This window comes from Physella acuta, unplaced genomic scaffold, assembly GCF_028476545.2.
Source record: "Physella acuta isolate Inbredline_101_S28 unplaced genomic scaffold, ASM2847654v3 ptg000716l, whole genome shotgun sequence".
Lineage (NCBI taxonomy): Eukaryota > Metazoa > Mollusca > Gastropoda > Physidae > Physella > Physella acuta.
In genome coordinates this window covers 322,056-346,719 of record NW_026732234.1, presented here as the reverse complement: position 1 = coordinate 346,719, position 24,664 = coordinate 322,056, and the positions used below count along the sequence as shown (strand labels likewise).

Genomic DNA, 24,664 nt, shown 5'->3' with positions numbered 1-24,664 from the left:
AACTGAGAAAAACGCAAAAAACTAACAAAAAGTTGCAAAAAAAAAAAGAAAATTTATCGCTGTATGTCACTAAAATCGACCACATTTATAGCCTGAAGTATGGTGCTGCTGAATATATTCCTTCTGAGCTTGTTCAGCTGTTAGTTTTCGTTTTTTCTGGCGCTCTTTGTTTTACCTAGAGCTGTAGTAAAGCTGTTGTCATGGCGTCTTTTTTGGCGTCCTTCACTGGGTCTTCGACTATGGTTTCCTTCTTTTGACAGCAATGCCATAGCATGCCTGGACCCAAAATTGAATTATGCTATCGCAGAAACAGCAGTATATTTTGCATGGTCTCATGTCTAAAGCCAAGACGATGTCTTTGTTTATTGTGAAAGGTCTTGTTCTGGATTATTTTGCAGTTGTATACTTACAGTTTACAACATTTTTATTACTGCCACACCATGCTTGAAGCAAACCCTTTACACTTTTTTCATCAATAGTAGCCACTACATCACAGTGGGCGAGGAAATGTATTGATAACTTCAAGAAGCAAATCATAGTCGACAATAATTCTGCATGGCTGTGGTTTACAATTAGCTCTACCAGTACTAGATGTAACAGTGCTTTCTTCTGTCTGTAAAAACTGTGTCTCACATTGCCGCAGTTTCTTAGTAAATGTGCATATTACATCTGCACCACTGCTTGTCTGAATAGTGCTAGATTGAGTAGAGGTAGCTGCAATCAGTTGCATTCGGACGTGCCCTTGCTTTAGTAAATTAGTTAGATGTGTGTATCTATTTTTAGCGAGTGTTTTCTTCTACCCATTATCGAAAGAGAAACAAATTAAATCGTCTCACTGCTTATGATAATTCACACAAACTAATCTTAATTGTTAATAGTATATTTAATTGAAATAATTATATGTTAAAATAATGTAAGTATTTCACAGAAGCTTAGAGAAACAAAACTAGATCAAACTTAGCAACGCGCTGAAACTAAGGGAATGTTTACTTCCGAAGCGAAACGACCAATCGCTAACTTGCTTCCGCAGTTGTATGCCAATGAAAAAATTGAGGTAAAAAATTTGCATATCGGAAAAACCCGACTGAGTAAAATAAACAACTTTATGACGTAGAAAAATAATCACATTAAAATAGGTATTTTGATTGGTCATTTAATTTTAGAACAAATGAAGAAAGGAGGTCACGGCCTTTCCATTAATATGAAACACATTAGGTTTCCGCGAAGCCTAATAGTACTTTTCTAGGTCGAAAAATGGCTATTTTTACCAAAAAACTAAACAAAAGACCCTGTACACACTACATTGAACCCGGTGTTTCATAAATAAATACTGTTTTTAGGGTCATAACAATGTCATTTTTAGATTCAACGATGGTTATTCTGTATAGATCAAGTAAAAGTGGGAAATCGATGATTTAGTGGATTTATGACGAAAAGTACACCCACCCATGCCCTTAAGGACAAAGCGCGTTATTTCTTAAATTTCTTTGCTGGAGTAACCTTACAAATTTGAAAAAAAACAAAAACAAACAACACCACGTTTGAATAATAGAATTCCTTTTCCACCTCGTGTGAAAATTAAAAACAAATCGACTTTTGATTGGTCATTTAATTTTAGAACAAATAAAGAAAATAAATAATATATATATATATATATATATATATATATATATATATATATATATATATATATATATATATATATATATATATATATATTCTTAATTCATATTTACGTTTTAAGTATAAGTGCTTTATTTGAAAGAGTGAATATTTCTTCTACTTAAATACTAAATTCAACATCTGGTGCAGAATTATAAGGTTCTGTCTTCTATTGTCGGTTTTTATACCACTAAAACTGAAACTTTGTAGTCCCATACACATAGTATCGAATAATGTTCAACAGCATCGTATAAGAATAGCAGCCCCATATTTCTTAAATTCTAGGTCTATTCATGTGTAGTTTATCAATTATTTTGTTACCCTATGAGTATTATACTATTAAAAAGTGTTTGGACTAATAATTTAGTGTATGTCAATATCACATTATTTTAACGCATACATGCTTGAAAATATAATCAACTTTTGCTTCATGAACAATCCCCAAAATACTAACTATTTAAGTCATAGCATGCATAATTTATCACCGAAATAGCAAATGTAAGAACAATATTATTAAAAGAACCTTGCAAATATGTATCTAGTCATCGGTAGATAAGCAAATATAAGATATGAAGTATTTGTAATATTTATACTTATTAAATAACTGAAAATACGTTTAAATAACAGGCAATACGATTTATTAACTAAATATTAACTAAGTATTTTAGATTGTAGGGATTGATCTTTTAATTATGTCAGAGTTTGCCTGAAAAGTTAATATTCGAAAGTTAAAAATTGTTTACCATTGCCAGTAGTGTACAAAAAAAAAGCTTAAGGCTCCTAAGGCAAACACTCTTGTAAGTAGTTAAGCTTAATACTATTGCCAGAAATAGATCTAGTACATCATTTCTGAAAAGCACAAAATTCTATTTGTCCTAGCTACCGGTGGGTTAATGAAGATAAAGCCTTAAATTTCTAAATCAAACACTTCTTTTGAAGAAATAACTAAATTTCTTTTACGGATACAACTGGTAGATTGTTTTAATTTGAATAAAGTTTAAAGACATCATAGCAAGATTAATGGCAAGTGGTCAAACCACTTCTTCAAAAAGTGGAAAAAGAACCCTATGATTCTAGCGTGTTACAATATTAGAATTAAAATCTTCAAATTAAAACTAAAAATAATATATAATTAAATTATCTACTATTAAATTATCAAAACACACATTTTATGGCATAAAAAATGGTTTACTTAACTAAAATAATAATAATTTGGAATAGAATGATACGAAATACAAACAATCAAGTTTTTATAAGCACATATCTTAATAACATTAAAAATCATTTAAAAATCTGATAGAATTGGAATATATTTAATAACACATTGAAGTTAATACTTAATTAAAACTAGTACCAAAATTCTAGATTCCTGTTTGTTTCTATGAAGTTTGTATTCCTAAATTTTAAAAGGTAAATTGTTTCTTGATTAGAGACTTGATTGTTGCCCTGGCAATTATCATCCGGTTAGTTCTGCAGAATTAGATATACATTTAGAAAAAAAAATGTGGCTTTTCTATACGACTTATTAAAGGTATATATATATATATATATATATATATATATATATATATATGTATGTATATATATATATATAGGCTGGTTCATATTTCACTATATGTTTTTAATTTTTCAACGATTCCCCCACTACCCTTATTGGGTTCCAGTTTGTGCAATACAATAGTCAGTTGAAATATTTTTCTGATGAGAACATATTTGGGTGTAGCTACCAGAGACAGAAAACTTATAATTTTTACTTTCTCGTATATACGAAGTATAGAAAAAGTCTTGTAATCGTGCACAAAAATCACATTAAATTTGGACAGTTTTCACCGTTTTACTCCTCAGTCCTTCATCACATCCGGGATATAGAAGACTTATTTTAATCGGGCAAAAATTATAAACTCAGATATATAAAAATTTTGGCGTTTTATGCATAATGGAGTTGGAAAAACTGGATTATCCAATTCTGTCCGTGTGTGTGTCCGTGTGTAAACACGATAACTTGAGTACCGTTACAGCTAGGTTGATGAAATTTCATATATAAGTATTTTATCAAAATGTAGATCCGTATCAACTTTTTAGCGATTTCCAATAACCGGAAGTGGTACTTTTCCTACTTTGAATTTTTCAAAAGCCTATAACTAGAGTACTATTTCAGATAGTTAAATGAAATTTCACATGTAAGTAAAAGATCTAATTCTCTACCTTCTATCAAATTTTGAGTAATTTCTGTTGACCGGAAGTAGTAATTTACGCTACTTCCGATTTCTCAAAAAAACTAATGTAACTTTTTTAAGTACTAATAATATTGCGCACTATTATGCACTTTTTTATTTGGCGTTCACTTGGTGTGCAATTCTTTTTTCTACGAGATTATATTCTATTTTTAAAAAAATTGAGTATTTAAAATGGATTAAAAATCATGTCTAGAAGTCTATATCCCGAGTTGCCATCCCCCGTAGTGTTATATTAGAATATTCGAGAAAGTTTAGGGGAGATCACTCCCGGTTTATTTTTTAGATTTAACACGAATGCGGATACATATGGCAAACAGTCCGTCTATTACTATTAAAGAAAGTTATAATTGTTGAAATATTTTTTAAGCATTTAATGGTCATTTGTAAGTCCACATTTTTTATTTTAGTAGCCGAATCTATTTTGGATTATCGAATTTGTTTGTTATTTGGAAGTTTATTGGTTTCACACAGTAAATGTCAATAATTTAAATTTAGATCCAGTTTTTAAACTCGCCCACCGTATAAAAGAAATAAAAAAATTAATAATGCTAGTCATTATCTAAAACAGCTTATAATACACTCACCAAAATTAATACGAATACTACTAATGTTAGTCATTCAGGAAAACAATTTAGTTTTGTTTGGAAAAAGGAAATAATGAAATTAAAAAAAAAAAATTTTTAGAGGGAATACTGTAATCGTGTTAGAAATCGAAATCAAGAAAAACTTAGCTCTGCAAATATTTTGACTAAATTTCATATTTAAGTAATTTATCTAATTTGGTGTTAACAATCAACCTTAGAGCAATTTACAGTCAAAGGTAGTGTTGATTACTCTTTTTCGGGCTTCTCAAAAGCCAACAGCTTAAGTACTATTTATGTTAGAAGGACGAATTTTACATATAAGTATTAAATTGTATGTTCAGATTTTCTCCACTTTTGAAAGTTTTCCAGAAGTTGTACTATACTCTGTTCCCTTGGGAACAGTATAATACGTTAGGTAGATGGAACTGATACTCTACTAGTTTGGCTTTTTTTCGATATAAAAAGTGTAAGTACCGATTCAGTTAGGTTGAATTTTTTTTTTTATATTTATAAGCATAATACGCTGGTTTATTTCTACGTATGAGTTATTTCCGGTAAACGGAAGTGTTATTATATTCTATTTCTTTGTGAACACGAGAACGTGAGTACCATTTGAGTTAGCTGGTCGAAATTTCATATACAAGTATTAGATCCGGTTCAGAAGTTTCTTTCGACTTTTGTGTGGCTTCCGGCAAACCAAGGGACTACTTTGCTCTATTTTTGATTTTTCGAATAATATGATAATTTGATATAAATTCTCATAAAGCAACATATTGTAATAACTTTTCTTCGCTATGCGTTTTCCCTAAAAACGAGCAGTTTTGTCATATACTTCTTTACTACTAATAGACCAATTCCAATTCCAATGGAAGTGCAAACCCGACCAAGATTGCTATATAAGAATTTTATGTAATTTTTTTTATCTCATTTTGTTTTGTTTATTTTACAAAAAGCATTTTATGCTGTTTTTTTTTAAAAATAATTTTTCTACAATCTTTACTCCTTTTAATAAGAATAAATAAGTTGACTTTTTAATCATAATTTATGCTGAATTTGAAATCATACTGAGTCTTATTCCAACGCCCAAATATAATCTTTTTAAAACTTAATGTTTCTTTTCAAAATACGGAACCCAATTTCAATGTGTCTCGTTGAAAAATCAAAATTTATTTCCAAAATAAGGCCCATCTAAATAAATAAACACACATACACACACATGCACACACCCACACACACAAACACAGTCCGGTATGATCCCCTCATACCAATATTAATTCTGTGGATACAACTCCTCATCACACTATACTTATACACATTAATATAAAAGTGTATTTCTTAATATAGCTTAATTAAAGCAATAGAATATGTATTTCTTATTACCAGATTCTCTGTTTCAGCTTGCCCTTTGTCCTTTTTCCCATAAAGTTTGCTATCTTTCTCTATATTCAAATCCTCTAGAAGGGAGTAGTTGAAAATAACAAATTGAATGTTTATCTGTGGCATTTGCTTTAAGCGAGTGAATTATCGAAATTGTTTTAATTTTATATATTTAGAAAATTAAAGCACCAAGGTATTTTATGTTAAAATTGAAACGTTTAATTTTTAATGTGACTACGTAAGAGTTATTTGCAATACATCTCCGTTAATTACTATTTATTTACGTTAAAGATTTTAAAAAAAAAATTGTCCAAAATATGTGGTATCTTATACAAACTGGGTTAAACATTATGATTTATTTTATTTTTGTGAGAAGACAATTTCTTACTTGCGTTGCTAAATTCTTTAATCAGTTGCAGAATATCGCTGAATTGACTGGCCATAGGTATAGCTTCATTTAGTTCTTCTTTACGGTGTTTTCCTATTTCCAAAAGTATCTTTACAATGTCATGATGACCTTCCTTTGCACTGACAACTAACGCTGAGTGACCATTTAAATTTTTTTTATGTATGTCAGCCCCTTTTGTTATAAGGGTTTCAACGATATCAGCTTTACCAGTGTAAGCACATGAGATCAATGGAGTGTTTCCATCCAAATCCGACAAATTAATATCTGCATTTTTTTTCAACAGTGCTTCTACAATATTCAAATGCCCACTTTTAGCACTGACGTTTAGCGCTGTAGAGTGATGTTTGTTTTTTTCATCAACAGAAGCTCCAGCTTCTAGAAGACATTTCACTGTATATAAATGTCCTTTTTCTGCAGCCATGATCAGCGCTGTGTTTCCGAGTTCAAAATCTTTCAAATCTAAAGTAGATTTTATTTTATGACAAAGGAGAAGATGAACTAAATCTGTGTGTCCATTTTGGGCACATAACATCAAGGGAGTATATCCTTCCCCGTTTAATGCTGCAATATTGGGCTCATATTCTAACAGCAAACTGACGGCACCGTAATGGCCGTTTGAAGCACACGTATGAAGTACTGTGTTTCCATCACCGTCTGTAATATCAATTTTAGCTTCATTTTGCAATAAAACTTTTATACATTCTGTATTTCCGAGTTTACCGCAATACAATAATGCTGTCCAACCATTCTCGTCACAACGATTTACATTAACATTAGACTCGATGAGGACTCTGAGGATGTTTGCATCTCCTCGCTTAGCTGCCATCATCAAAAGTGTTCTTTTTTTCTTGTCGACAATTTTTCCATCAGCACCTTTTCTAATTAGCGCGCGAATAATATTAGGTTTTCGTTTTTTATTGGCCAGCATAATGGGCGTGTTACCGTACTTGTCTGTTTGATTTACATTAGCGCCTTTTCGCAACAGCACATCAACAGTTTCTTCATTTCCAGAAGATATTCCAAAACCCAATGCACCTGCGCCGTTTACGTCAACGATGTCGATATTGGCCATGTTTGACAGCAATAATCTAACTATTGAAGCGTCACCTTTGAAAGCCGCATTTATTAAAGGTGTCTTACCGTCTGTATCTCGTGCGTTCACATCTGCTCCAGCTTCAATTAACAATTTCACTACATTATAATGTCCATGCCCAGCAGCTATATGCAGAGCGGTAACTCCTTCTCTTGAACGTGTATTATAACGAACTCCAAACTCCTTAAGTAAAGTGCAAATCTTGATGTTACCAAATTGAGCTGCAAGCATCAGTGCATTCCATCCTTTTGTTTCGACCACATTAATGTCCTCCGTTTTGTCTATCAACAACCTTACAGCATCCTCCTCTTTGTTTGTGTGAGCAGCAAGTAAAAGTGGCGTTAGTCCATCTACGTTGATAACATTCACTGAAGCGCCAGCTTCTAATAGTTGTTTTACAACATTGGTATTGGTTGCTAAACAAATTGGCTTGTTTCCCATCTCGTCGCAAAAATTAACATCAGCTCCTTTCTCGAGGAGTTCTTTTACAATATTGCCATTTCCTTGCCGGGCAGCTAAATGTAAAATGCTCAAGCTACCCTCATTAATTTTCTTATTTAGTAATTGCTTCGTGTTTTCTATCCTGTTTAAGAGTAACTTAACAACGTTTTCATGATTTTGCAATACTGCATAAAATAAAGCACTGCCGTAGTTTTTTGTCTCTGCTAGTGCCTCTGCCCCGAAATTCAATAGTTCTTCAGCAATGTTACAATGACCGTTTTGACAAGCACACATTAATGGTGTGATTCCGGAATTATCTTTAATATTTACATCGACTCCTTTATTCAGAAGAGCTTTTATGATGCTATGGTTGCCTCCTAAGGAGCTTACAAACAGTGGTGTTCGGCCATGTTTATCCGGAATGTTTACGTTAGCTTTCAGTTTTATTAGTTTTTTAGCAGCATCTGTTTGGTCTTTAGCTATTGCAATAAGTAATGCAGTATGACCTATTTTATTTACATGGTCAATCATTGCTCCATTTTTGACAAGCAGTTTTATTAGTTTCACATGTCCATGCGTAGCGGCAATCTCTAGAGCTGTCCCACCAGAAATCTGCGTAGCGTTCACATCTGCCCCATGTTGAATGAGTAGTTTGGCTGTATCGGTGTGATTAAACTGAGAGCATATCATGAGAGGAGTCCAGTGTCTCAAGTTTCTCGAATCGACATCAGCACCTTTCTCTATCAATAGTTTAACAATATATGTTTGTTCATTATGAGATGCCATCATAATAGCGTTATGACCTTGGTAATTTTTAACATTAATGTCGGCTCCTCGACGTATCAGATCAAGTACAATATTTGAATTTCCCCCCATTATTGCTATTAGAAGATTAGTATTACCATCAAGCATACCAACATCAATGTCTGAAGTTTTTTCTGCAAGCGTATTTGCTATATGCTCATCCCCTGCAATGCATGCCATGGTGAGAGCTGTTTGGTCTTTTTTATTTTTTATATTTACATTGGCTCCCCCTTCCAAAAGCTTTATAACAAGTTCCTTTTGGTGATTAAGTGCACATAGCATTAGAGGTGTAGCATCTTCGAGTGGATCTATGCGATTAATGGAGCTAATACCTTCTGTCAATTTCTTTTGTACATCATCTTCATTTAATTTCAGCTTTGGTAGTTGAAGATTAGGCCGTACACTTTGTAATCCACTAGTCGGATTGCTATTTGAACGACTACCCTCCATTAAGTTTTGAAACTCCGCAAATGCTGATTGTAGCTTTTCGGGGTCAATTTCATTGACATCTCCTAAGGTATCCATCCCATTTCCCATTTTCTTCTGTTAATTAGTAAGACAATGGATTTTAAAATCATTAGAACTAAATGTAGAAATTGTTTGTTAATCGCCGTAATTTTTATTAATTTTTAAAACTTACTCTTTAAGCCTAGCTCACAATCTAAAGTTTTGTATTTGTAGATTAACTGCATTGTTTTGTTCATTACTCAATTATTAAAATTGCATTAATGAATATCTAATAATATATAAAAATACACAATAAAGTTTAAATTTTGACCAGAGAAAAACAGCACTAACTTGTCTACTCTATATAACAAATGACTGGATAAATCACTTAAAACACTTGTTTACAGTTATAGTTTTTATTATTTAAAAGCGTTTGAAATTAGTAGTAAGGATACGATTTGTATAGTAAAGTTAGGCCGAAGGGGTCATAAATAATTAAAAGTTGCCTTTATGTAAGCCCTGCTAGGGGGGGATATCTTAAAATCTATCTAACTGTCCGGGTCAGTGCAACCGTGGTGAAACCCACGGTGGTTATATCTTATCCTTAGTCTAAATAAAAAACTACTAAAATAAAACAAAAACTTTTACAGTTAATAAAATTTATTCAACAAAATATGGAACCAAAAGTTATAAAAAAAGAATAGATAAAACCTGACACAAAACAGAACCAAACGAAACAAACTTTTTACATCAAACAAAACACCCAATTTCGGACTTCGTCCTAGAAAAAGGAAAAACAAAAATTTAACTAGACTAAAGCACTGACCCCACTCGTGCTACCAATTTGTAAGCCCTGCTAGGGGGGAAGGGATACCTAATATCTACCCTTCCCTAGGCTTATCTAACTAACTACTGTCCGGTCAGTGCAAGCCCGGATGAACCCAGACTGGTTAATAACCTAACCTTAGTCTAAATAATAAAACTACTAAAAATAAAACAAAAACTTAAACAATATAATAAAATTTATTTAACAAAATAAATATGGAACCAAGCTTATAAACAAACTAGAATTTAGGTAAAACAGAACACTAGAGACATACAAAACAGAAACAGAACTCAACTAAACAAAACACCCAATTTCGGACCACCGTCCATACACCACATAAACGTGACACAGAAACTCTTCAACACACAGGCCTCGACATTCCAGCAGAATGTCCCTCCAGGTCGACACACCACATTCACGAACAAAGAAACCAATACGACGAACAAAGAAACCAATGCTGCGCACAAGAAAATAGTCCCTAATACAATAATAAGTAACATTCAGGACATAAAGCAAAGTGGAGCAACAATCCAAAACAAAGTTTGCATAAATAATAACATTAAAATATAAACAAGACACAATAACCAGGCTACAAACCATTGTAAAATCAAAATCATATCAGCGCTATAATAGCGGACTACTTAACTAAATACCACAACAATCCTCAAAGGAACATAAAAAGCGACATTCGCCTTCTTAGTTACAAATAATTATAATAACAGATAAACACACTCCAGCCGGTCACATACTACATCAGGTGGTCCGGAGATGAGGATCCAGGGGCAGAACCTGCCTATTTAGTAGTTTTATTATTTAGACTAAGGTTAGGTTATTAACCAGTCTGGGTTCATCCGGGCTTGCACTGACCGGACAGTAGTTAGTTAGATAAGCCTAGGGAAGGGTAGATATTAGGTATCCCCCCCCCCTTAGCAGGGCTTACAAATTGGTAGCACGAGTGGGGTCAGTGCTTTAGTCTAGTTAAATTTTTGTTTTTCTGTTAGGACTAGGTTAGTTTAGATAAATTTTTTTCTTGATAGGCCCTTTATGGAACCATTTGTGTTTAGTTTTTGTTTAGTGTAGGAACCGTTTGTTGTTTAAAACACCCAATTCGGACGAGATGGCGGAGGTGGCACCAACCATCATCATCGTTCCACCCAGGGAGATCCTCATCAGGAAGTTTCATGGTGACAGCCATGGCTACGAGGTGGACCGGTTCATCAAAGAGGTCCAGTCCCTCTGGAGGGCCAGGGAAGAGAGGAAGGGCCTCCTCTGGCAGTACCTGGGGGAAGCGAGAGGAGCTGAGCTGCAGGGGTGATGACCTGCAGCACGACCCAGAAGCCACCCTCAGGCTCCTCAGAGAGGTGTACGGCGAGAAGAGGAGAGTACCGCAGCTCATGGCCCAGTTTCAGATGGTTGTACAGGGCCAACACGAGTCGGTGAGGGCCTACTCGCACCGACTGCACAGGGCCTTCAAGACCCTGGTTACGAGGCAGAGTGCCCTGCAGGTCCCACAGAATGATGCAGGGTTTCTTCGAGACCAGTTCGTGGAAAACCTGAGCCAGGCCACAGTCAGACACCATCTGCACGAGCTGATTTTCCGGGACCCTAAGATCCCCTTCCTGGCCATACGGGATGCGGCCATTCGATGGTCTGGAGACGAGGACCCTCTTGCTGAACCTGCCTACGTGGCAGCAATAAATGCCAGGCCAATCGAAAAATGTTCGTTCAGGTCCAAGCTGGAGGACAAAGTCAACAGGCTCACAGAGCAGCTTGCTGCTCTGCTGAAGCACTTTGCGCGGGACACCAAATTGTCCAATGTGCGCCAAGCACCTCGCAAGCGCACGGAGGTCCAATCAAAGGGCTGCTATAACTGTCGCCAGAGGGGTCACCTCGCCCGTCATTGCCATATGGCAAAGAAATATGAGCCCAAAGGGAATCAAGTGACACCGAAGGTATGGCGAGGGGACAAGGTCCTACGCCCCCGCGAAAGGACTCTGGTGCCTGCCAAGGGTATACCAACCATTCAGGCGACGGAATTAGACCCCAGAATGAAGGATGACAAGGTGGTACAGCCATTAGACCAACCTTTTCACCCAGATCCGTCAGTGGTATCAGGCCCAACATCCTGCCTACGCGCCAGCATAACCAGTGTAAAGGTGGACCAATCTGAGGAACTAGAGGCAATGGTTCCACCTAACCCATCCTTAATTAAGGCACCGGGTGGTGGTGCTGGGGCATGCCCCCAGAGAGAGTTAAGCAAGAAGGACAAACAGGTCAAAAAGGCACCTGTAGCTGAACTGGCCATAGGCGACCTGGTCCTTCTGAGACAACCCCAACTTGGCAGACGCAAAATAGCAGACCTGGACGGCCCGACAGTTTATGTCGTGGTCGAATTACCTCCGATCACCGGCGGGTGTTACGCCATTAAAAAGAAAGATGGCCCTTCTGGCACCCGCCGGGTGGCCAGCACACAGATTAGGAGATATGTGCCTCCCAAGGCTCAACCGCCCTCGCCAAGGCCGGTCAAAGTTGTACCGCCGGCTGCTGCAGCCACATCGTCTGATTTTTTTGCAAAATTTAGTTTTTTGTAAAATTTATGATTGTGCCCTGTGGGCTGATTTTTTTTTGCAAGTTCTTTTGCAAAATTGTGTTTTGCAAAAAATTGTGATTGTGCAAAGTTTTTGTATTTTTGTAACATTTATGATTATGCCCTGTGGGCTGATTTTTTTCAAGTTATTTAGCTTGCGGTGACCGCAAGCTTTAAGGGGCGTGTATGTGACCGGCTGGAGTGTGTTTATCTGTTATTATAATTATTTGTAACTAAGAAGGCGAATGTCGCTTTTTATGTTCCTTTGAGGATTGTTGTGGTTTTTAGTTAAGTAGTCCACTATTATGGCGCTGATATGATTTTGATTTTACAATGGTTTGTAGCCTGGTTATTGTGTCTTGTTTATATTTTAATGTTATTATTTATGCAAACTTTGTTTTGGATTGTTGCTCCACTTTGCTTTATGTCCTGAATGTTACTTATTATTGTATTAGGGACTATTTTCTTGTGCGTAGCATTGGTTTCTTTGTTCGTAGTATTGGTTTCTTTGTTCGTGAATGTGGTGTGTCGACATGGAGGGACATTCTGCTGGAATGTCGAGGCCTGTGTGTTGAAGAGTTTCTGTGTCACGTTTATGTGGTGTATGGACGGTGGTCCGAAATTGGGTGTTTTTTTCAGTTGAGTTCTGTTTCTGTTTTGTATGTCTCCAGTGTTCTGTTTTACCTAAATTCTAGTTTGTTTATAAGCTTGGTTCCATATTTATTTTGTTAAATAAATTTTATTATATTGTTTAAGTTTTTGTTTTATTTTTAGTAGTTTTATTATTTAGACTAAGGTTAGGTTATTAACCAGTCTGGGTTCATCCGGGTTTGCACTGACCGGACAGTAGTTAGTTAGATAAGCCTAGGGAAGGGTAGATATTAGGTATCCCCCCCCCCCCTAGCAGGGCTTACATTTAGCTTATTTACATTTTCAGATGAGCTAAAGCACGTACTAAAATTTGTAAGTCGACCTGGTGCTTATCCTTTAGAAAACCATCTACATGCAGATGTACACTAAATTAATCATCCCCGCATTTTTATTGAAATACGCCTCAGCCTCATCCCCTAATATATTTCCCATCCAAAAAGGAAAAAAGTGCATTGTATAAACATAATAAAAGAATATTTTGTTTCGCTGTGAAAGGTACATTTTTAAGAAGGTATTATAAGACTTCGATAATATCCTGAAAAATCTTTCACGCTTTCGTTTAAACCGAGTAGTTAAATTGAGCTTTCAAATATATAAAGCTCAATTCTGTATGTAACATGCAATAAGTTTGTTTGTCGTTGACATACTTCTATGGATTTAAGTGTTAGACTATTACCGTGCTCATAGTCTAAATTTATGAGTTAAAAAATTACTATTGAAAGTGTTGGGAAATAATTTTCATTTTTCAAACTGATAGTAATAATTGTCGGCATGTTCATTAAACACAATTTAAAAAAAAATAAAAAAAATTCTAATTATCTCTGAAAATTATTTATATTTAGTCCTTTAGCACTTACTTCCCTTTGATAAATTAGGAAAACACAATTACTTCCCTTTATAAAACATTGCATTAGTGGAAAAGAATTTACTTTTTATTACATTGTTTTGGTGTTGGGAAGAAAATAATTACATAATTAGCGGGGATTGATCAAGTGCAAATGTTGTAGGTATTTTACGAATAAGCTTGGAGTATTATAATTGTTCATTTGGTTTGGTTTGGCACCTACGTTCGTTTAAGTGAGTGCAAAAGACTATGAATAAGTTGGGGTACTGTAGTCGATTATTAAGCTGAAACAGGCGATTCTGCCCCGGGCTAGACTGTGAGCACTTTGCGTTTATGTTCGCGTTAGTGATTTCTTTGTGTTTAGGTTGGGTTTGCGTTAGTGGTTGCGTTTTGATTTGGTTCGTTTTTGTTCTTCCTTTTTTTCAGTTTCGTTTGTGGTTTTTTTTCTTTGGGTTTGTGTTTGTATTTGTGTTTGTGGTTGGTTTTGCGTTTGGATTTGGTTTGTCTTCGTTTGCTTTTCGTTTGTGTTTTTCTTTGGGTTTGTGTTTGTGGTTGGTTTTGCGTTTGGATTTGGTTTTATTTTCGTTTGCTTTTTCGTTTTTTTTTCTTTGTGTTCGTATTGGTGTTTGTTGTTGTGGTTGGGTTTGTTGTTAGGTTTTTGTTTTCGTTTGCATTTTTGTTTGTTTTTTCTTTGTGTTTGTATTGGTGTTTGTGATTGTGGTTGGGTTTGTTGTTAGGTTTTTGTTTTTGTTTTCGTTTGTATTTGTGTTAGCGTTATCTTTGCGTTTTGTTGTTTTGGTTGGTTGTGGTTTGGGTGGGCAATGCCGGGTTTATGATGATTACTAAACACACAGGTAATGGTCTTTAACAGAAAGGTTTTTCACAGAAGCCAGAGCAGGGCCTGGCCGGGACGGCTAGTCAGTTATAAATGTCATGCTCGGACTGATTTTTCTACCCGCATATTTCTCTACACTACCACGATTTAAATAATAACTACGTATTTTTCCGATAGGCTTATTTCTAAATATAACTATATATGTACCCTATCCTAATACATAAAAGACCATGTGCGCACTTCTCTCTCTCTCTCTGTCCGCAAAATATTTTCGCAGGATATCACATCAGAATCCTTAGCGTTAAATGGAGAACTTGATAAGAAATTTTGTTGAAAATAATATGGTAGATGTTTTAAATGTATAACCACAATTTTACTTAAAGAAGAAAAATAAAAAATAAAGGCGTATTCGAATGTAGAAAAACACTTTTAATTATGCAACCGAAAAAGTGTTTATACTTGGGACAAGAACGCATTTAACAATGACGTTATTTATTGTTTACACTAAAAGAGCACGAAACTAATGACGTTATCTTCTCGATTTTAGAATAAAATAAAGAAATGAACTATTTCATTCAAATATGATTTAGAACTACGTACGCTATGAAATGTATACAATACGATTTTCTCGGCCTAAACTTATAAAATTCACTTCATCTATTAGGATTTTAGATCTAGATAATATCTAGATCTAGAATATTATTCTAGATCTAGGGTAGATCTACGCAAAAAAAATTAGACGTAGACGCTAAGATCTAGCTAGATTCTAGATCTAGATTTGGATTCTAGAGTTAAACTCTATCTACTCTAGAATCTATTCGATTAATACATTTCTATATTAAATTTTTTCACGCCTTAATTATTTGATAGACATCTATGTTTGTTTAGCTATGGAACTGGCTAATTTGGGATAAAAAAATAATTTGAAAGAATAGGCCTTTTCGCGTAAGTTAAGTTTCTTAACTAATCTACGTCTTACGGTGTCTAAATAGCTGAGATGATAGTGTACTTGATTTTAGTATATAAAGAAAGGAACTTTTTTATTTAAATTTGATTTAGATATAGTTCTATAGATCTACTCATCAAGACGACGCTATGAAATAAATACAATTTTATCGGTCAAACTAATACAAATTACTTAGATTTTTAACGGAATCATTTAAGTCTCTTAATCAGTGTGTGCATTTAATATGGTGTTCTGTTAACTAATAATGTATATAATTTGGTTTTAATTTTTCGAATACGTATTGGTAGTCTACGCTATTTTAAATGTGCCGGATTTTTAGCTATTTAGTTATTTCTTTGTTTTGTCACTAATGTCTCAACGTGTAGTGTAGCATTTTGATCAATAACTATTTTAAAATGTATTATTTCCAAAAAAGTATAACATTAAAAATATATAGTATATATAGGCCTATAATTCACGTGAAACAGGTACCGATGGCTAGTATAAATTTAAAAAACCAAAGCCTTTAGTAATTTACTTTTGTAATACGGATATACTGGCTCAGGAATTTCATCTCTATACTACTAAAACTCAACTTTGTTTACATGTTTGAATATTTATTTGTTTGTCTGATTTACTACTAGAGGGAATGTGCCATATGTATAGACCTGTAAAATAGTATGTAAGTAGAGAACAATTTTTCTTTTCAGACAGACTGTTAATCACACATTTATTTAAAGACGTTAATTAACTAACTGATTTATTCATTGGTAGATTAACCACATTAATTTTAAAAGTTTCAAACAATAGCTTTATTTTGACTGAATAGTGATGTCACATTATTTGTTTACTTTTTAGTACAACAAAATGGCGGCTTCTATCGAAGAAGATTGTGTTCCCATTCCAATGTTTAACGCGTTCTAAGGCTACTTTTCTGTCGGCTATAACTTTAACAATAACAACACTTATATCAATATTCAACTGTCTTTTTCATTTAGTTTTACAATAAATTTCTCTAGCTCTACAATTTGTCCCAGAAAGTTTTTTATAGATCTAAATATCAGGTGGCCAAGAAAGTTATTTATAGATCTAGATCTACAATCTAGGTCAAACTAAAGATTAATTAGATACAAACCAAAGATTAATTAGATAAAAATACAATCCATTTTAAAATCATAATACATTTTTAGTCATTAAATACTTGATAAAAATCTTTGTGATTTATCAATCTAGATCTAGATCTATCTAGAGTAGGTCTCATCTAGATCTAGCGAGAGTTACACAAAAACTAGACTTAAGACTTAAGGAAACGAGTCGTATAATCTAGATCTAGATCTAGATAATTTCAGACCTTCATTATTTTATATAAATCTTTGTTTGTTTAGCTATGTAATTGGCTAATTTAAGGTAAAATTTAATTTGAACGTTACTACTAATAGACTTAGATCTAGATCTAGATAGGAAATATGCGCGTAAATCAAGTTGCATAAGCAGACTCAAAGTATTAAAGTATACCTTAAAAAACATCAATAGCTAAGTTGTTAGTGTAATAGGCTTTCATGCGGGTGGCACGGGTTCTAGACACTACACGTCAATGTTAAATTTAATTTTTATTTTTATTTTTATTTTTTAGATGTGAATGATAAAGTTGCCTATCTGAACGTGGCGGGAACAGGGCAGGTGAAGTAGAGTTCATCTGTTTCTTTGTCCTAAGCATATGAAGGGATAGTGTGGTTAGAGACATGCTCGGCTGGAATCGTTTTTATAAACAATAAAAACATGTTATCTGAGACTTGTCGGGACACTGAGCAGGTGAAGTAGAGTTGAGTAGGTCTCCTGTGACGTCAGTATATGAATGGGATAGTCCGAAATCGGTGTTTTTAAAAGATAAAAAACATCTTTTTGAATGTGGGATCTGTTTTTTTGTGACGATAAGTGAAAGACGTGTTTTTTTATGGGTGACCCCCGAAATCACAGTTATCCAAGGGATGACGGGTAGTCTAGTTATTACTATTATTTTTAAGACAGTTGTTTATGTTTCCCCCTTTATTTTCACGTATTTAAAAGTTTATTATTATGTTTTGAGGGAGAAATACGACGGGCTCTAGTTTGAGAGTGTTGTCGTTTTTACTTTCTCGTATATACGAAGTATAGAGAAAGTCTGGTAATCGTGAAAAAAAAAATCGAGATTTTTACAAATCTCGACGTTTTACACCTCACTGATACGGAAAAAATAACTTTGCAATCATGTCCGTATGTCTGTGTCTCTGTGTGTGTGTGTGTGTCTGTGTGTCTGTGTGTGTGTGTAAACGCGATAACTTGAGTACCGTTACAGCTAGGTTGATGAAATTTCATATATAAGTATTTTATCAAAATCGTCATTGATTATAGTATAAACAATTTAATAAAAAACGTTTTAATAACAAGCTGTTATGAAATATTGCACTAAAATAGAGAAAATAAATTATGCACTACTATTTAAATAACTCTAAAGAAAACCGTGGGTCACTAAAGTATTTAATGGATAACTTTACTAATATTTAGGAAGACACCCACGCTTTTCTTTATAGTTATTTAAATATTAGTGTATCATTTATTTTCTCCTTTTTAGTGCATTATTACATAACAGCTTGTTATTAAAACGTTTTTTATGAATTTTTTTAGTACTTTACATTTTTACTTTCTCGTATATACGAAGTATAGAGAAAGTATTATAATCGTGCAAAAAAATAATCGAGATTTTTACAAATCTCGACGTTTAACACATCACTGATACGGAAAAACATAATTTTGCAATCTTGTCCGTATGCCTGTGTGTCTGTCTGTGTGTCTGTGTGTCTGTGTGTGTGTAAACACGATTACTTGAGTACCGTTACAGCTAGGTTGATGAAATTTCATTTATAAGTATTTTATCAAAATCGTAGATCCGTATCAACTTTTGAGCGATTTCCGATAACCGGAAGTGGTACTTTTTCTACTTTGAATTTTTCAAAAGCCTATAACTTGACTACTATTTCAGATAGATAAATGAAATTTCACATGTAAGTAAAAGATCTAATTCTCTACCTTCTGTTAAATTTTGAGTAATTTCCGTTGACCGGAAGTAGTAATTTACGCTACTTCCGATTTCTCAAAAAACGAATGTAACTTTTTTAAGTACTAATAATATTGCGCACTATTATGCACTTTTTTATTTGGCGTTCACTTGGTGTGCAATTCTTTTGTCTACGAGATTTTATTCTATTTTTAAAACTTTAAGTATTTAAAATGGATTAAAAATCATGTCTATAGCCCGAGTTCCCATCCCCTGTTATTTTATATAAGAATATTCGAGAAAGTTTTGGGGAGATCATTCCCGGTTTATTTTATTTACCCTCGAGTTACATGACTAAAAACCATTGCGCGCCCATTGAACGTGATGACGCGCTAATGACCGTGATGACGCGTGTGGGGCAGTTGGATAGAACTGCCTACTAATTTTGTCAAAAATTTAATTAATTCATAAAAAGGTTAATAATTATGCATCCAATTAAGTCAAATTTTATGTCATGATGCATTGTCTTCATGTCTTGACCCACGCACCAACTAGAAACCGTATCTGTCAGTTAGAAGTGTCCGAAATTTCGCTCGGGCGTTTCGATCTAGACGGACGACAGATGACAGATAGAGGAAGGGAGTTAAATAAAAGCTTGTAACATATTTTGCTTTAAAAAATTTATAAAAAACGTTTTAATAACAAGCTTTTATGTAATAATGCACTAAAAAGTAGAAAATAAATTATAGACTACTATTTAAATAACTATAAAGAAAAGCGTGAGTCACTTTACTATCTATTGGATTCCTTTACTAATGTTAAGGAAGACACCCACGCTTTTCTTTATAGTTATTTAAATCGTAGTCTATAATTTAATTTCTACATAAAATCGCAGCTATTGAACGTGAAGACGCGTGTGGTGTGGTTGGATAGACATGCCTACTAATTCGGTCCAAATTTTAATTAATTCATAAAAAATTAATTAGGCAACCAATTAAGTCAAATTTAATTTCAGATTGCATTGTCTTCATGTCTTGACCCACGTGCCAACTGTGAATCGTATCGGTCAAGTAAAAGTGTCCAAATTTTCACTCCGGCGTTTTGATCTAGACTGACGACTGACGACAGACAGGGGAAGGGAGTTAAATAAATCTTGTAAAAATTAAACACAGCCAACACGGTAGACAGGCTAGATCTCCACGTCCAAAGAAAACAATTGACATAAATCTGGGGACAACAGCCGTACTGAGGCGGAGCGAAAAACTTGCCTGTTGGTTTATACTAGCTGTTCTTATGTAGGCTAGTCTATCACACAGAAACTATACGAAGACTCCATCAGTCAGGTAATACATAAGGGAAAACTAACAAAACCATTCACGGTGACGACGGGAGTAAGACAGGGATGTATGTTATCGCCAATGATATTCTTGATGGTAATCGACTGGATCATGCTGAAAACTACACAAAACGACAAAGGATTCCAGTGGAGTTTCACCAAAAGGCTGGAAGATCTTGATTTTGCCGATGACATCTGCCTACTATCTCACAAGCATCAACATACACAAGCCAAACTAAATCGGCTATCTGAAGTAGCCTCCAAAGTTGGACTAAAAATCAATACAAATAAAACAGAGGTCATCAGAATCAATAACAGCCAGGACCTGCCCATACAGCTAAATGGAGAAGATTTGCGAGAAACAAACACATTCACATATCTGGGAAGCGTGATCAATAAGGACGGGGATCAGACGAGGACATAAAATGCCGAATCAACAAGGCTAGATGTGCCTTCAACTCGCTGCGCCCGACGCTGAGGTCCACGGCCCTGTCACTCCGGAGCAAAATGGGGATTTTCAACTCAAATGTCAAAGCAGTGCTGCTCTATGGCTCGGAGACTTGGAGGGTTACGAAGACAATTAATACTGATAGGCTAAGGCATTCGTAAACAAATGACATATAATTAAAATAAGATGGCCAGACAAAATATCAAACAAAGACCTGTGGAAATTTCTAAAGCAACAGCCAATAGAGAAAGACATCAAGGCCCGTACATTGGGATTGATTGGACACACATTAAGAAGAGAAAAAGAAAACATCGCAAAACATGCTATGGACTGGAATCCCCAGGGAAAAAGGAGGGTGAGCCGGCCAAGGAAGACATGGAGAAGAACGGTTGAAGAAGAGGCGAAAACAGCTGGGCTCACATGGGCACAGATTAAGGGAGCAGCCCAAAACCGAGTCCGCTGGAAATGTGTGGTTGCAGCCCTTTGCTCCCCAGCGTCTAGAAAGGAATGATGATGATGATGAACAAAATAAAATAAAAAATCGAATGTCGAAAATGATACACAATACTAATGACGTCATCGTCAATAAGATTCGATTCCAATTTTAAACTATGAAGAAATGAATTATTTCATTCAAATTTGATTTAAATCAATAGATCTACTTATCGAGACGTACGGTGTGAAATTTATACTATTTTCTAGGGAAAAATAATAAAAACAAAAATTGGTTTAAAAAAAATACCATTGAATAGACGTTTTTTTAACGGAATCATTTAAGACACCTAATTAGTGCGTTCATTTAATGTGGTATTGTGTAGACTATTAATGTATATAATTTGGTTTTAATTTTTCTAATAGGTATTTATGTTCTATTAAATGTGTCGTATTTTTAGCTATTTAGTTATTTCTATGTTTTGTCTCTAATATTGTTTAACATGTAGTAAAGTAAATTGCGTTTTGAGCAATAACTATTTCTTAAACTAGTATAATATTTTAAAATATGAGACTATAATTCACGTATAACGGGTACCGATGGCTTGTTGTGGATACATACATTAACCTCTTTCGTCTCGTACTGGAAGATCTGTCAAAGGTTTTCTAACGAAAATTGTTAATATTGTTGGAACTTAAATCAAAATTATAAAAGGAATAATAAAACAATATATAATTTAAAATATTTAAAACATTATAATTTATCAACTTAAAAAGAGTTTCTAACACGCTGTGCCAGGTCGCCAGACACACTTAATGAAAATATTTCGTTATTTTACTTAGTCCACGTATGAAAGTAAAATTACTCCAATTTTTATTTTAAATTAAACTATGATCTATTTTAACCAATTCTATTGCTAAAGAACAAAGTTTGTAGATAGTGTATAAGGTCTGAAAATTTATTCAGTGTGTTTTTATCCTTGTTATTCTTTTCAATTAATTTTTTATTTGGCTAAAGCAGACCAAAAAAATTCCTTAAATCAGGTTTATCGGTTAATAAATTGTTCATGCTATTGAATTAGAATATTTGTTAAACAGATCATATCTAAAATTGATACTATTATTAGAACTTAATAGGAATAAGTCAATGTATCCAAATAGCTAAAATAAAAATAATAATGCATATATGCAATTGACGGCCATTTTTGTTTTGAAGCGAAGCATTTCCGTGAATAATGCAAAGTTTAGACATGGATGTTGGTTTGTAAAATTAAATTCGTGTTTGTTAATAAGAATATTTATCTAAATTTTATTAAAATATGTCAATCTTGTTGGTTCAAAGACAACTGTTTTGTTTTAAATGTAACTATATGGAACATTGTACTACGTTTTTACATTTTTCCGCAATTTTTAACGACCAAATAAACACATTAAACCGTAAAAAGAAAATTGATTTCATTACTTTATTAGTTTAAGTACCCATAAAATAAAAACGAATTGCACAAAAACCGTTTTAATAAAAAGATTTTATGTAACAATGCACTAAAAGGAAAAAAATTGATTTTCTTTAAATATACAATAAGACACTACTATTAAAATAACTGAGCAGAAAAGCGTTTGTCAGTATATTATCTATTGGATACCTTTACTAATATTTAGGAAGAGACCCACGATTTTCTTTATAGCCATTTAAAGAGTAGTATTATTATATATTTAAAGAAAAAAAACATTTGTTTTTACCTTTTAGGGCATTATTACATACAAGCTTGTTGTTATAATATATTTTTATGTATTTTTTTTAGTTCCTTAAACTTTTTCATACAATAGAGTTGCACGGATAAGAACTATTGCGCACCTAATAAACATGATAATGCGCGTATAATAGTGCGGGATAATAGTAGTAGGACACCCTACTAAATTCAGAAAACATTAATTAATTAATTAAAAAAAAATTAGTCATCCACTTTTGTCAAATTACATGTCTGATCACATTGTCTTTAAGTCTTGAACTACGTCTCAAATTTGAAACGAGTCGGTTAGTTAGAGATTCTCAAAATTTTGCTAGTCCGTTTCGATCTTTGACGACAGACAAAAGCAGATTTTGGAAGCAAGTTAACAAAAACTTGTGAATATGTATATATATATATATATATATATATATATATATATATATATATATATATATATATATATATATATATATATATATATATATATATATATATATATATATATATATATATATATATATATATATATATATATATATATATATATATATATATATATATATATATATATATATATATATATATATATATATATATATATATATATATATATATATATATATATATATATATATATATATATATATATATATATATATATATATATATATATATATTGTTTACCAATAGTTGGGGAATATTTTTTTAACATTGTAATTTCATTATATTAGTGATCAATACATAGATCCATAGTACATAGTACATATAAAAATTTTGATGTGTTTAGTTTTCATATATTTTGTGTATTGAATATTTGTAAATTTTTAAACTTTGTATCATGTGTGTTTTTTGGCACTATACAGGTGCACAAACGTTTACAGTGGAGCCAAAACGACGTTTGTCCAAATTAGAAAATGTCAGAAAAAAATATTATGAATTAAAACTGAAGTGCAGCCTAGATCTTTATTTAACATTTAAAAACTCTTAGCTGTTTTTGTGTTTAAAGAGAATGTTTAAATTAAAAACCCAAAAACATAAACCAAAGAACTATCTTTATATTACTTGCAAACGACTAAAAAAGTCAATTTTATTTATTTTATATATAATTCAATCACATTATTAAGTATAAACTTAAATACATTGTCTAAACAATTAAATGTAATCGACAATACTCAATTTTTTAAAGTCATCGCCTAATTAGTGCAAAATATTTTTAGGTTCACTTGTAATCAAGGTAATGCAAGGGCAATAAATTATTCGTTATTTGATTGTATTGTTGTTTTTTTTATAGTGTTTGTAACGTATATGGGCCTATGAATTTTCAATAAAAAATATTTTAACGCATACACAAGCGATTTATTATTTTAAAGGTATATTTGTAGGTCAAAGCATAAGAAATTAATAGTTGATTATTGAAAATTATGTTCTATAACTTACGTTTGATATATAGATTTCAAATTCGGACGTTATGAAACGTGAATCAAGATGAGATTCTCTTTCAAATCTTGATCTGCGAAAAAGGAACAACAACAAAATGAAAAAATATACATAATCAATTATAAACTACATAATACAAATAATGTGCACAATTACAAGAAACAATATATTTACTACTCTAGTTTGTATTCTTAAAATTGTGTAATCCTAGGTTCCACCAAGAAAAAAGTTTTTTTAACAAGCATGCATAAGTGTAAGAGTGGACGTTCTATGTCCAAGAAGCCCGGGGAAAAAAAGCTAAATTGAGAAAAATTGCCCCAGCCCTGAGTTACATTTTTATTGTAGCTTCTTTTTTCCATTCAGGCCTGAGTCAGATGCCTACAAAATCATTGGTTAATTTACAATTTGCAATGTAAAATAATAACCAAAACGATGGATCGCAATTTTAGTTTTATTTAGACCCAAAACCTCGTGAACATACTAATTGAAGTTATAAACTTATTT

At 33.1% G+C, this 24,664-nt stretch overlaps 1 protein-coding gene across 2 annotated transcripts in view; it reads right to left on the bottom strand.

Annotated features, from left to right (window-relative positions):
* Nucleotides 1–2,980: 2,980 nt before the first annotated feature.
* The window catches only part of LOC131949831 (ankyrin-1-like), a 37,914-nt gene continuing 16,230 nt past the window's right edge, over nt 2,981–24,664 (bottom strand). For both annotated transcript variants that reach the window (XM_059311835.1, XM_059311836.1), the window contains exons 2-5: nt 24,161–24,233; nt 6,249–9,150; nt 5,864–5,937; nt 2,981–3,132 (exon numbers count right to left, since the gene is read on the bottom strand). In XM_059311835.1, the coding sequence (XP_059167818.1) occupies nt 3,127–3,132; nt 5,864–5,937; nt 6,249–9,150; nt 24,161–24,233 (3,055 nt within the window). In that variant the 3' untranslated portion in view covers nt 2,981–3,126. The remainder of the gene's footprint in view (nt 3,133–5,863; nt 5,938–6,248; nt 9,151–24,160; nt 24,234–24,664) is intronic.